The 13,710-nt window shown below is 38.7% G+C and overlaps 2 protein-coding genes across 2 annotated transcripts; both read left to right on the top strand.

Annotated features, from left to right (window-relative positions):
• The first annotated feature begins 4,857 nt into the window (after window positions 1-4,857).
• Window positions 4,858-5,901, top strand: LOC143892020 (uncharacterized). Its single transcript, XM_077396497.1, has one exon. It carries the CDS (start codon window positions 4,858-4,860, stop codon window positions 5,899-5,901), a length of 1,044 nt encoding a protein of 347 aa, XP_077252612.1.
• A 1,409-nt stretch (window positions 5,902-7,310) lies between these two features.
• On the top strand, window positions 7,311-9,024 carry LOC143845656 (phytolongin Phyl2.2-like). The gene has a single exon (XM_077354048.1). The coding sequence runs from the start codon at window positions 7,830-7,832 to the stop codon at window positions 8,670-8,672; it is 843 nt and encodes a 280-aa protein (XP_077210163.1). The 5' UTR covers window positions 7,311-7,829; the 3' UTR covers window positions 8,673-9,024.
• Window positions 9,025-13,710: the final 4,686 nt, after the last annotated feature.

Below are 13,710 nucleotides of genomic sequence, written 5' to 3'. Positions count from 1 at the left end.
CTTTATCAGAAAATACTCTGTTATTCCGTTCTTTCCAAATAAGCCATATGATTGCAAACGGTAAGGCCTTCCATAATGATTTGCCCAGGTGTTCTTGAAAAGCACTCCCCCAATTGAGAATAACATCCGAAATATCCTTCTGCATCACCCAGAAGAATCCGAATGATTGTATCATTGTGTCCCATATACAATGCGAGTACGAGCAATGAATAAATAAATGATCTATCGTCTCCTCAGCCGCACAACATAGGATTCACCTACTGGCCAAGTGGAAATTGCATTGTTTTAATCGATCATACGTATTGATGCACTTGTATGATATGGTCCACACAAACGCTTCAATGCTGGGAGGTATTGCCTGGCGCCAAATGTTATGACATCGAGAAACCGGACCTTCTTCTTTGGTAAGTTGCAAAAAGAAGGATCAAACCGTGAAGTCACCCTCGGACTCAGGTTGCCACAAGACCCTATGCTCTTCAAAAGGCGAGAAGTAACAGCCCTTCAGAGTGCGAAGTAGGGCAGTATAGTTGTTGATCTCTTCATCTTTTAGGCTCCTCCTCATTTTTACATCCCATACCAGTCTACCATTGTCGTTTCGTCTGCAGTAATTGTCCGCCACCGACGCATGTTGGTTAACTACAATCCGAAATAAGTCAGGGAATTTCTCCATAAGAGACTGGTCTCCAAGCTAAACATCCAACCAGAAACGAACATTCACACTTGTTCATACTTTGAATCGGACCAAAGGAACAAAAGCTTCCCGGGCTGAACTTATTGATTTCCACGACCTAGACCCATTACCACGAGGTGGAGCTCGGCAAATCCAATCACCCCAATTGCTCTATACTTCTCTCCAATGATATTATGCCACAAGGCGTTCTTCTCCGAGCCAAAACGCCACAGCCACTTTCCCAACAGGGATTTATTTCTAAGCCTCACCTTCCCAATCCTAAACCCGCCATCTTTTCTTGATTTGCAAACTTTTTCCCATTTAAGTAAATGCTTCAGTTTTTTGCCCTCTTCTAAACCTTCCCATAGGAAATCCCTTTGCAGCTTCTCGATTCTCTTGGACACCGCTACCGGTATTTTAAAAATGGGGCCGTTAGAGAAGAAAGACAACACTAATTCAATGGATTTAGTTGTGTAAGTTACAAACATGGGGCCCGAATCACCGAGTCAAAGATATTGATGAAAAAAAATGAAGGGAAGTGATATATCCTCCCCCTCCCCTCTTTTTTTTTACTTGGGACAACCAAATGCAGTGTATCAACGATTGTAAAGGGGCTGTTGTACTTCACGTGGGAATGATTCAACGGACCTGATTGCCACGTACACTGCAGCTGGCTGTCCCATGTAAAGAAAAGGGGCGCATTTATCATTTCCCAAAATGAATTTTAAACCTTCAGGATTTTAGAGTACTTTGCATATGTATTGATGACTTAATCGGGACTTCAATGCCGTTATGACTCTAAAGTTCCCATGAGTCTTAAAAAAAAACCCGGACTCTAAAGTTCCCATGAGTCGTTAAAAGTCCGTAAGTGTGTGCATTCAAAATCCAAGTCCTAAAGAGTCACCAGCAGTCCGTGAGAGTCCACACGACCTTCAAAATCTTTACAGAATAGACTTTTGGGTGCAAGCATAGAGTGTCAAGGCCATTAGTACTCGATGCCGGAGGAGCACAATCACAAATCTTGGGCGCTAAAGTTCGAAGGTGATGTGTTTTTCCTCTAGTTTCTCTGGCTTACGAAACTAACGGGGATAGAAACTCTTACTCGAAGTAGTGAGTCTCAGTTGCTTAGGCATGTGCAACGGCCGGAGATGTTGAACGTCGGCAGAAGCTTGAAGTGACTTGCCTCTCCGAGTTTCTCCTTGCTTCACAACTTGTAGTGATGGGAACCTCTCTCTTTTTTATGGATTGCAAAGAGATTGATGCTAGGATATTATGCGCAAGCAAGGACCTAACTCATCACACCTCCTCTCCCAAACTTTCCACTCTCACGGTTCACGCTTTCCAACGATAAGCAACGTGGGAGATCGAGTTTGATTTGATCATCAAAACTTCTGAGATTTAGCATAAGGCATTATATACCGCTGACTAGATTGGTCTCGACGATTGATTCTGCCAAAGTTACTTAAAGGTTAAGATTTAATATCCTAATAAAGGCTTCTTCATTTTCACACACATACAACGTCACTATACACCTACCATCTTTAAGTATGTGTTTTTGCTGTATTTTCTTTGCTATTTTTAGCGAATGATCTAGTTTGTGTTAATACATTTCATTGAAGTTCTAACCACTAAATCTCCGGCAGAGCATTAAAGTGGTGAGAGAAAGCACTACAACTACCCAAAGAAAGGAATGAAATGAGAACATAAAACATCCTTCATATCTCTCTCTCTCTCTCTCTCTCTCTCTCTCTCTCTCTAATTGAACACTAAGAACTTCAAACAAGCAAGATATGAAAGAATTACCTTCCCATCACTATATTTTATTCAATTCTAACTGATTCCAACTAACCAAAGCAAGGAATGAAAGGACAACATTAAACACCTCTCTCTCTCTCTCTCTGTGAGAACATTATAAACTTTAGAAAAGCAAGGTATCAAATGTGTACCTTTGTAACAATATATGTTATTCTTATTCTAACTCACTGCAAGTAACCAAAGTAAGGAATTAAATGACAGCATAAAACACAACCTTGTTAATTAAGTTTAGCGATTTTCTAAATAGGAATTTAGTTTCCTAATTAGAGGTGTACTATGAGAAAGAGCTGTAGTTCATAGAGAAACCTAACCCTAATCTCCTATTTGTAAATAGGGATTTGCTAGGGACTTTCACAGAAAGGCTGGCTGTTGCATGAGAGAGAGGTGTTTAATGTTGTCATTAAACACCTCTCATTTTTCAGCAGATTTCGTCTTGTTCATTTAATTCATCTGAGGTGGCAGGTCTTCCATGCAACAGCCAGTCGTAAAATGCCTTTCTGTGAAAGTACCTAGCAAATTCCTTATAAATATATAAGAGGGGCTACTTAATGGGAGCGACACATATAAAGGCATATAAGAGTGCATTAGAGTTTTCTTTGGGTGGTCCCTAATCTACCAAGACAGGCCTTAGATTCCATTAATCTGAACATTCACACTTGGACATATTGGAAGATCTCTTCAGTGATCGACTGAAGATGGTCATAAGGAATGCCTTCAACAGTTGGATCGCATGCATCGCCTGGAGACCTAGCATCTACATCTTAACAATATAGCCAGAGGTACGATTCATTTTCCGCATTAAGAATTGAGTTTAAAGCTAATAATTGGTATCTGAGTGACCCTATCCCTATCCATGATGATCGATCGGAACTCGATGCTTTGATCGTAAAGATAACAATTTTGCACTTTAGTCACGCTCTAGGATGGAATGGCATAAAACCGATGCTTTGATCGTAAAGATAACAATTTTGCACTTTAGCCACTCTCTAGGAAGGAATGGCATAAAATTCAAACAAGCAAGATATCAAATGAATACCTTTCCACCAACATATTTTATTCTTATTCTAACTCAACCGCAAGTAACCGAAGTAAAAAGTAAGGATCGAAATGACAAAATAAAAGACAACCTCTGATGTTCTTCTCTCCTAAACTCTCATTTCCATATCACCTTCTCAAAACACGTGAGCAGATTGAGAGAATAGAAATCTATTATTTTATATAGTATATAGACATCAACGTGGTCAAAATGGGTAGCACAAGACTGAATTACCGCATGAGAGCAGGGCACCCAAACGAGTTCCAACCCAAAACCATCTTTTTCTCCACATTCCCTTGCGAAGGTCCTAGAGATTGGAATGACTCCCTCTCTTTGAAAGCTGCTGTTGTGTACTCAGCCATCACTGGGGAGGTCGCCAATGAGAAAATCATGGATAGAGCTGAACAACTCTTGAAATTCATAGCCAAAAGCTGCCATGACCTTATGTCTACCAAAGCAAAAGAAGTTGAACATTATCGACCTGTTGCTTGGGCACTCTCCCCTTAACAGTTAGCTTTTGAGGGTGAGTTCTACCCGGGTCCCAACAGCAGGGACCCCAACCGGTTTATTAAATAAAAGGAAAGATATTACATTCAAACATGCTAAAATTTTGTTTTCAAATTTTGTGCAGTGATTTAATGAGGATCTGAAATGGATGCAAAGGGATCTATACCTCAAAATCTGAGTTTGAAAATTTTCATGAAAAATATAGTTCCAATCTAAAATAAAGGAGCTTGAGGACATTCTAGTTCAACCGAGCCTTGCTAAGGCAGTGATAGGAAAGTGAGGAAAACCAAAAAAGATGTAACAAAGCTAGTGCGAAGACATTGAATTGAGTGCTATTAACACTATTCAGTTGTTTCTTGCTAATAATATCATGTTTAACATTATAGAAGAAGAATCAGTGCCAAAATCTTCTAAAACACACAACAAGGTTCAATGGGCCTACGGATTAGATTCACAAGGTTGATGAAGAGATGAAGGAAGAAGGCATTGCCTCATTGTTTCTTACTTCTTGATCTGTACAACAATTTATGTACTATGTTATTATTTGGTAAGGATATAATAGAGCTGGAAAAGGTCACAATGGTGAAACTTGTAAAAATGGGCCTAAAATTTGTTTTATGCCAATTTTATCTCGAAAGAGAAAAAAATCCCTGTAGTTGACTTACATGTAGCTTCCGATGATCTGTTATCTAGACATTTGGGTGAGGATGCTTCATGAATATCTCAATTTCAGTTTGTCTAATTTGATGTATTTCTATTCTTAGGAGCTTTCGTTTCTACACGTGTGCTAAAGACAGATCAAGCTCCCCAATTTTATAAACCTGTGCCAATGACATATCAAGCTGATGAAATACAATTCTCAGCCATAGATGAAGTTCCAAAAGATGAGAGGGAAATCATGGATGCTGTTTATCTGGTGGTGGGTTTTCTTAGAGACCTCAGACATGGTTTTAGTGATGGTGATAGGGAGAAATTAGACAGGTACATGAATTCAAGACACGGCCAATACGTAATTTGCGACATATCCATGCTTGAAAACCAGCTTCCACTAAAACTTATAATGGGTGTTGTGGAAAATCTCCACGAAGCAATGAACGAGTACAAAGAAATGAATCCCAATGAGGACCCTCTCATCTCTTCCATAGCTAAATTCGATCTAAAATTCGACAAAGAAAGCTTTCACGAGGTTGCCTCTCTCTTTTGTTGGTATTATTCCCCTTTCTATTCCAACAAAATCAAAGTTCAAAAAGACCTAAACTTGCTTGAATACGAACATCTTTTCGATTTGTTATACTCTACCCTCGTGGCTAATGATACTAAAAATGAAACCAAAAGTAACAATGATAAGATGAGACATGTGTGGGCCACACCCACTACAGAAGAGCTTTTGATCTCGGGCGTTAAATTCAAATCCGACAGTGATGGAGTGATGAGAGTCAAATTTTCCGATTGGATCTTGACATTACCGGCTTTGATTTTCGATTTGAAAATGGAGACGGTGGTTATGAATCTTTTGGCATGGGAGAGCGGACGGGGCGAAAAACCGGTGACAAGATACTTGCAATTTATGAAGGAATTGATTGATGATGTGGGGGATGTAAGGATTATGAAGAGGTGTGGGATTTTGAGAGGGAAGTGGAAGAGAGATGAAGATGTTGTGGATTTTGTGAAGAGGGTTGTTGGGTTTGCATCGTATCCGTCCATTTATCCTCCAATGGATAAGGCGATTGAATCTATGAAGGATTTTCATGGGGAGAGGATGAAGAATTTCCTTGTGAGGCATAAACCAGCTGTGATGTTGTGGGCTTCATCAGTGGCTGCTGTTGTTTCTCTGTTAACGGCTATATTTGTCAACAAAAGAAGAGGAGGGTAAGGGGAGATTTGAGTATCTTTTAGATTTTGAGAATTGATTTTGGTTACAAAAGTGATTATTGGACAGAAAGCTGCATTTAATTTTAAGTCCAGTAATCAGTTTTGGACCCAAAATCGAGTCTCAAAATTAAAACAAACGTGGCCTAGGAGTAGTTAGCAAAGAGATTTGTATGTGATGGATGCATAGTTATTAAAGGGGTATGTATGTGGTGAATAAATATTTGGCAAATTAAAGAGGTATGTATGTGGTGAATATATCATTTCAACCATATTCTAGTAGAGATCCCTAGGATAAAAAGGTTTTATAAAATTCCTTAGTAAAAAAATGGAAAACACTTCCAAAATGGACTAATTTCCGCATTGGTTTTTGCATTTCGTGGGGATTCGACCTCTTAAGTCCTTGAGTTCTCTCTCTCTTTCTCTCTTATGTTCATTTTATTATGTTGTATGTGGAGTGGGTTAGAATGTAGTTTTTATCTAGTTATGGCTGTAGTTTTTATTTAGTTATGGTTTATGGATTTTAGGGTAGTGGGTGTTGGTTGTTGCTTATGTGTCTTTTAAGTGGGAAATTGGGTAGCTTATGTGTAACTACCTTTGTGTTTGTATTTAATAGTTGTTTCAATGAAATGGAGAAGAAGAAAAATCTACAGCAAAGGTGACTTTGTTTTGAGGAGAGTTATGGTTCCTCTCCAATTGAGCCGTTAGGAGGTCCAGTTGCCTCAAATCAACCTCTCTCCCTCTCTTTTTCTATTTTCCGTTTGTTTATTTTCGTTACGGCCAATTAGGCATGCAACACTCACTCTCTCCTTTTTAATTATAATGATTTCCATTTTGCTATTAGCTCCCGTAAAAATGACTACTGATGTTGACACTACCATATTTTGGTAATTGCAACTCATGTTGTCTTTTATTAGTTAAACAATCACGGTTATTCCAATTTCCGAAAAGCTCTCAGAAGCTAGTTAAAAAAGAAAACATGAAACCTTCTTAGATCTTGGAGAAGTGTTTTATTTAGTGTTGGTAGGTGTTAGTGTGAAGAGAAAAGAAATTCACCAAAGAACTTGACCAGAGAATACCTTCTTAGAAGCAATGTCCATTGATGATGCCTTCGTATTACCTTCTTAGAAGCAATGTCCATATCAGCCTTCGGAATACGCAATTGAATCAATTGTAGAAACAAAATGTAAAGACCAGAAGAGTAAGTTGTCCGATAGTCTGATTAATGCCAAAAAGCAATTGACAATAGGGCCCACCATAAGATAGTCAAACATTGTAAGATGTCTACCGTAATCAACGGAAAAAAGAATGAATGATGGCATTTTCGTAGTTACGATTAAATCAGATGTTATTTATAAACAGTCCTCGTCTGTCGTTTTCCCTGAGATCTAGTATACTGCCTGCAACAATGACAGATCAGGAAAAGAAAAGATGGTTTGTTTTTTTACAGGTAGAGCGGGATCCAAAAACCCTAGGATTTGATTTCTCTAGAGTATGATCTCGCAGATCTATTAACAGATCTTTACGAATTTCTCCTCAAATCAAATAACTCATCTTTTTTCATATGTTGTTTCTCCCTCTCGATCGACACCAGATATTCATTAATTTCTTCCTTGATTTTAGTGGGAATATGATTCGAATTTTCTTTTTCTCTGCTTTTTTTTCTCCGTCAATCAGTGTAGGTTTCGATTTTCTCGACGAAAAGTGCAGATGCGTGCGATTATGATCTTGCAAATTACTTTCTCTCCCCGATTTTCTGATCTGTGATATGTGATTCTGCTATTTTTCCCTCATCGATCAATCTATGGTGTCTGATTCGTGCGTTTCTAAAGATCCTTGATCTATCATGTCTGATTCGTGTTTTCTGATCCGTGATCCGTGATCTGTGATCCACGATCTCTGATTCTTCTGTTTTTTCTGATCGATCGATCCATGGTGTCTGATTCGGCCGATCGATCGATCCTTTATGCGTCTATATCTAAAGAAACTACAGTCCTCGCTTGGATCAGCTCTGGCGATCGTGATCTTGAAACCCTAGCTTTGAAATGCATTGAGAAGGTACCGCATTTCCACCTCCTTTACTCTCACACCATGGGGAAAAAGATCTATAGCTTCTTAATGGAAGATTCATTCGTCTATTTCACCATTGTGGATGAAGGATTTGGGAAATCTCAAAGTTTTTGGTTCCTGGAGCGCGTGAAGGACGCCTTCACAAACATGTTGAAGAACCGATTTATAGACAGTTCTGGTAATTTTAAATCTCTCTGTTTCCACGAAGAATTCGGTCCGACTTTCCGCCTCTTAATGCAATTGCAACATGGAGAAACCTCGCAACATGTTCTTAAGGTTGATCGGATGGCCGATCCTTCAAGGATTGATCAAAATGGTGATAGAACAGTTAGAGGTTCTCAAGCTGGTGATTTGGATGCTATTACAGGAAAGAAGGCTGTATCTACTGAAGTGCCATTGCTTGGGAGACCTAACAAGTATGAGAAGAAAACGAGATCATTGAATTATGGGGAGAATGGGGAAGTAGGAGTTATACTGATGGAGAACAAGGTGGATGTGGCGGTGAATGCCGATGTAAGTAGTGAGCGTGGGGTGTCATTGCAATGGAAGGGTTGTTCTGGTGGGACTGAAGGAGTTCAGCAACGAGCTCGTAGAGTGTGGAAACAACACGCTCGGATAGTATTACTCATAGACGTTGTGGTTTGCTGCATCCTGTTTGTTGTGTGGCTTTCTATCTGCAAGGGCTTCGACTGTATTTCTCATTGAATGTCTCAGAGCTTTCGGAATATCCAAAGTCCTATAACTCATAAATCAACAAGCGATGCACAAAAGGCAGGCTTATGGATTGTTTTGGATAACACTGCATTGCAATTGTGTGATTGTGTTAATATACTGTTGCTTTTTTTTTTTTTTTTTTCCAACTTTCCTGCTGAGAATACGGTTGTTTTTCAGGTCTTTGATTGAACTGTGTGGATGAATTACATGATTAGATGAAATGTAGCTCTCCTTATACAGATTTTCAGAACTTGCAACGTGCATGCCATTACATGTAACTTCATATAGTTTGGGATTTGATTTGTGAGATGTGGCATCTCTGCTTTAACATTTCTTGTTGATATACCATGTGTACCATGCTTTAACATTTCTTATTGATATACTTGGTGAAACAGAATTATGGGCAGTCTTATGTTTCCTGATTTCGTAAGGGCTGCTTTCGTTCTCTAAGAAACATGAAACTGTCGTAATTGTTGCTGTAAAGATTCTGGCATTCTAACGGTTTGATTTATGCCTACATCGATGAATGATCTAACAAGTAACCACACAATTCACCTTTGTCAATCACTAAGCAGACCCAGATTATATGCCATGTATTCCAGGGAAAACCACTTTATTATGGTGTCTGAAACACTGACAACATTTCGCATGAAGTTTTTAGAAGTCTTCTCTGCATGTTTTGGGATGGATTCTAGCTGACTTTCATCGACCTAAGTGCGCAATTTTTTAAGTGAAATAAGTCTGTCAATGTTTAAGGATCAAATTAAAACGATGTTGATGGATTAGAACTCCAGCAGCAAAGATATTTCAGTCACTGTTATCTTCAATCATCGAGCTTTTTATTACAAACTGAAACCTAGTTTAACCTTCAATGATCTCACTTAGAATCTGTCCATTGGGGAGAAAAATCTCGAAGCAATCTCGAAGAAAATTCTATACTTTCTCCATTCGCATTTAAAAGACACCTCGATCCCTATTGTCCTCGGATTTCCCAAGGAACTCCCATAATTTGAGAGCACAGGTCGCAAGAGTCCCTTTAGCACTCCATGATGCTCTATCCAACTGATTTCTTTACGGGTGCTTCGCCTCATATTGGGTGCCTTCGTATGAAATTCACCAAAATTCCTTCTAAATAGAACCCAGTTAATAGCCTAATCTTGATCATTCCTAACGATATTCATACATAATTCTCTTTCCCTTCGAAGTTCCTTATGTTTCTTTCATTTCAAGTCACCAACATGGCTGCAAATGATACCATTCACCAAATGAATTTTCCTTTATTCTTAAGATGAGTGGCTATCCAATGAGTATGAAGATAGATACTGTTTCCGGGTACGACCAAATTTATTTTGACCCAACAAAGATAAGCATTCAACACTGATAGCAACGCATTACAACACATTCAAAAAACGTGGTTGTTAGGTCATTCATTCTTTTTCCATAGTGAGCATCTATTTGCCAAAATAATTTTTTTCCTCTTCAACTTATCAATAATGTTGATCTTCTCCGAGAGTAGAACAACAAATAGCTTGAAATCTAGGGAGAATATGGATCTTTCAAACTATGGAAACATAAAAGATGGAATCATCCTACTCCAAAAGGGACTTAAAGGTCTTAGCCGTGAAATGATCATTTGACTTCTGCTACCAAACCCTCATATTCTTGGATTCAAGAATAAATATAAGGGAAAATTACATTTACACCCCCTCTAGTTTCTGACACATCCACTTCCACCCCTATTAGGGGTGGACATGGTTCGGTTCGGTTCGGTTTTGGGCTAAACCCAGAACCGAACCATATATAATCGATTCCCTGAAATTGGAACCAGAACCGAACCATATATGTGTGGAACCGAACCGAACCAGAACCATATATAATCGGTTCGGTTCGGTTCGGTTCTGGGTTTACCCAACCTTCACCAATGGCCCTGTTTATATAAATAGCATTGCAAACAACAAATCAATTAACAAGCGATCCAAAAACCAGTCCAGATCTATTACGAAACAACGGACACCTCAAATTCTCAGAACGCCTGTAGCCTATCCAAGATCTGGCTCATTGGAGCAGAGAACAGCTGAAAAAAGAAACACATAAAAAACTTAAACATAATTTCAGTCTATCCGATTCGAAACATTGAGAAAAAAGAGAACGAGATCTGTTCCGCATCATACAGATGACTCGATTCGAAAAGAAAAACACATCAAAATCTTGCGAAAAAAGAAGAAGAGAAAGAGGTCTGTGATGAGAAATTAAAAAAAAAAAAAAAAACATCAAAAGCATCGGTTTGATTTTTCTGTAACGTGTTTTGATAATGATGAGAAGATAAAACAGGGATGAAAGAAAAGAACCTCGGAGCCGCATTTCACCTTCTTTTCCATGACGCAAACACCAATCGTTGTTTTTGCAGCAACATTTTCTTCCATTTTCGTTTTCCTTTCCTTCTTCATCTTCTCCTTCTTCCACTTTTTATACTTGTAACAAGTTCTTGTTCAACGGTTGTAAATTTTCCTCTGTTTTCTCTGCAAAAATCCGAATCTGAATCTGAGAATCACGAGGATCTGAAAATCTGTGATATAAAGAAAGAAAGAGAGAACTATTGAGAGGGATCGAGGTTGATGGTTTAAGAACGCAAAAAGGGTAACAAAAAGCAAATCCACCTATTTCTGCCTTTTATAGCCTTCACGAAAATTCAGTTCTCGGTTCCGGGATCCCAAACCCAGAACCAAACCGAATTTGCATCGGTTCCCAGATTTTGGAACCGGAACCGAACCATATAGAAATGGAACCGAACCGAACCGAACCAAATGTGCCAGTTCGGTTCGGTTCGTCGGTTCGAACCGGAACCATGTCCACTTCCACCCCTATAGTTTAAAACATGACAAATACACCCTGTAGTTTCAATTTGTATAAGGTAGGCCCCCTCAGTTGAAGGTTCGTCCATAGATTGAAGGGTTAGGATGATCCGACGGAGCTGAATTTTTGGGCACACCCTATCTATGTCAGGACCCATCAAATGAACGCTTTAGATCATCCAAATAATGTGGGCCCATACCCGAATCCAAACACTACCAAAAAATCATCCAAATAATGTGGGCCCGCATTGTTTGGATGATCCAAAGCGTTCATTTGATGGGCCCTGACATAGATAAGGTGTGCCCAAAAATTCAGCTCCGTCGGATCATCCTAACCCTTCAATCTATGGACGAACCTTCAACTGAGGGGGCCTACCTTATACAAATTGAAATTACAGGGTGTATTTGTCACGTTTTAAACTATAGGGGTGGAAGTGGATCTGTCAGAAACTAGAGGGGGTGTAAATGTAATTTTCCCTAAATATAAACACTTCCAAATAAAGATTCAAATTCATCATACTTAAAAGTTCCTTCCCCACCCTCTCAAAACAGTATTTTAGACGGCGTTCTTTAACCAGGACTGGCCTATGGAGGATTAGATGTGTTAAAATATGCTACAGTCCAAACAAGAAAATGATGAAGAGAAGAGATCGAAAGGTCTAGGGAATTAAAAACTCACTTCATTCATTGTAATGAAAATGAAGGAGACATTATGTTTTATACATGTTGATTAACCATCCAAAATACCCCTAAGTGGTCGAACCACTTATACTCGCCTTAAGTTGGCATCTGTCTTACTGTAACATCTTGATGGCACTGTAATTGTCAAGGTATAAGATTTGTGTGACCTCAGATGAAGCTCCTGAAATAGATGTCACAACCATGTCACTTCAGCAGTGGTAGATGTCATAGCTCTGTACTCAGATTATGCTCTCGATCTTGCTACAATCTTTGCTTCTTGTTGGTTTATGAGATTAGGCATCCATTAAAAAAAATGCAATATCGCGACACTAATCTGTGTGTCTGACCCAGACACCTCAATAGACCTGTGTAGACGGGCTCTGTGGTATATATCATGATGAAGGACCACTCTCAAATCTCTCATGATGCTTGACTCTTTAGAGCGCTGTACTCTTGGATCATGCAAACGTTGGCATACGTGTTTTTGTACATAGGTGATATCTGGCTTGGTAAGAGTAAAAAATTTATTACTTATAAAAAAAGGTGATATCTTCCTTGGTAAGAGTAAAAAATTTATTACTTAAAAAAAAGAGTAAATTTGTTTTTTGCTCCCACCATAGTTCGATAAATCAAAGGTTCCGTGGCCTCACTGCCTTCTTTAGCACTTGCATTCTTAATGCGCACTACTGGTGTGTTAATAAGTTTGCAGCTCATTATGCAAAACTTGTTAAGTAAATTGGTATCATACTTCTTCTCTGGCAATTTTATTTCTTCCTTGATTCTCTCAGTCTCCACACCAAATGTCTAAACACCCATATGTCTTTCATGTCAAAGATTCCATTTAGGTTGTTCTTGAGATTTTGTATCTCATTATTGTTGTTTCCTGTGACGATGATATCATCAACATATACCAAAACCAAAGTTGTGACTTAATCAATAAATCTTCTGTGAACGTAGAGAGAACAAAGGAGAAATTTAAGAAAGAGGGAGGGGCAATAGAGAAGATGTGATTGAGATCTTAATTAGGATTGGAAGTCCAACCCCACTTATATGCTAATATTATTCTCAAAAAACAGAAATATCCCTAGAGTGATGCATTTTATTTTTTATTTCTTGAATGGCAGGGTGATGTATTATATGTCAGATAATTGATTCTCTAATTTCACAAATGGTAAAGACACTTCTTGATATGCTATCATTTCTTTAATGAACCCTCGGCCAATTTCACAAATGGTAAACACATCTTGATATGCTATCCTTTCTTTAATGTACCATCGGTCAATTTCAATGCGTTTTGTCTGATCATGTTTTTCTTTGAAGAGGCGTCAACTGATCATGTTGAACAATATTGTGGCCTATATTTAGTGTTGACTTGTTGTCATAGTATAATCCCATAGGCTTCCTGACTTAAACACCAAGATCTGACATAATAGATCTAAACCATAATAGTCCTTCCACTCCATCAGCCATTGCTATACGCTCAACTTCAAAACTAT

Source organism: Tasmannia lanceolata, unplaced genomic scaffold, assembly GCF_043159265.1.
Source record: "Tasmannia lanceolata isolate RefF3 unplaced genomic scaffold, GAP_Taslan_0.1 ptg000015l, whole genome shotgun sequence".
Lineage (NCBI taxonomy): Eukaryota > Viridiplantae > Streptophyta > Magnoliopsida > Canellales > Winteraceae > Tasmannia > Tasmannia lanceolata.
This window is presented reverse-complemented; position numbering and strand designations above follow the sequence as displayed.

Excerpts from the sequence above, each read along its gene's own strand:
- LOC143892020 (XM_077396497.1), top strand. The coding sequence starts at position 4,858 with ATGACATATCAAGCTGATGAAATACAATTCTCAGCCATAGATGAAGTT.
- LOC143845656 (XM_077354048.1), top strand. The coding sequence starts at position 7,830 with ATGGTGTCTGATTCGGCCGATCGATCGATCCTTTATGCGTCTATATCT.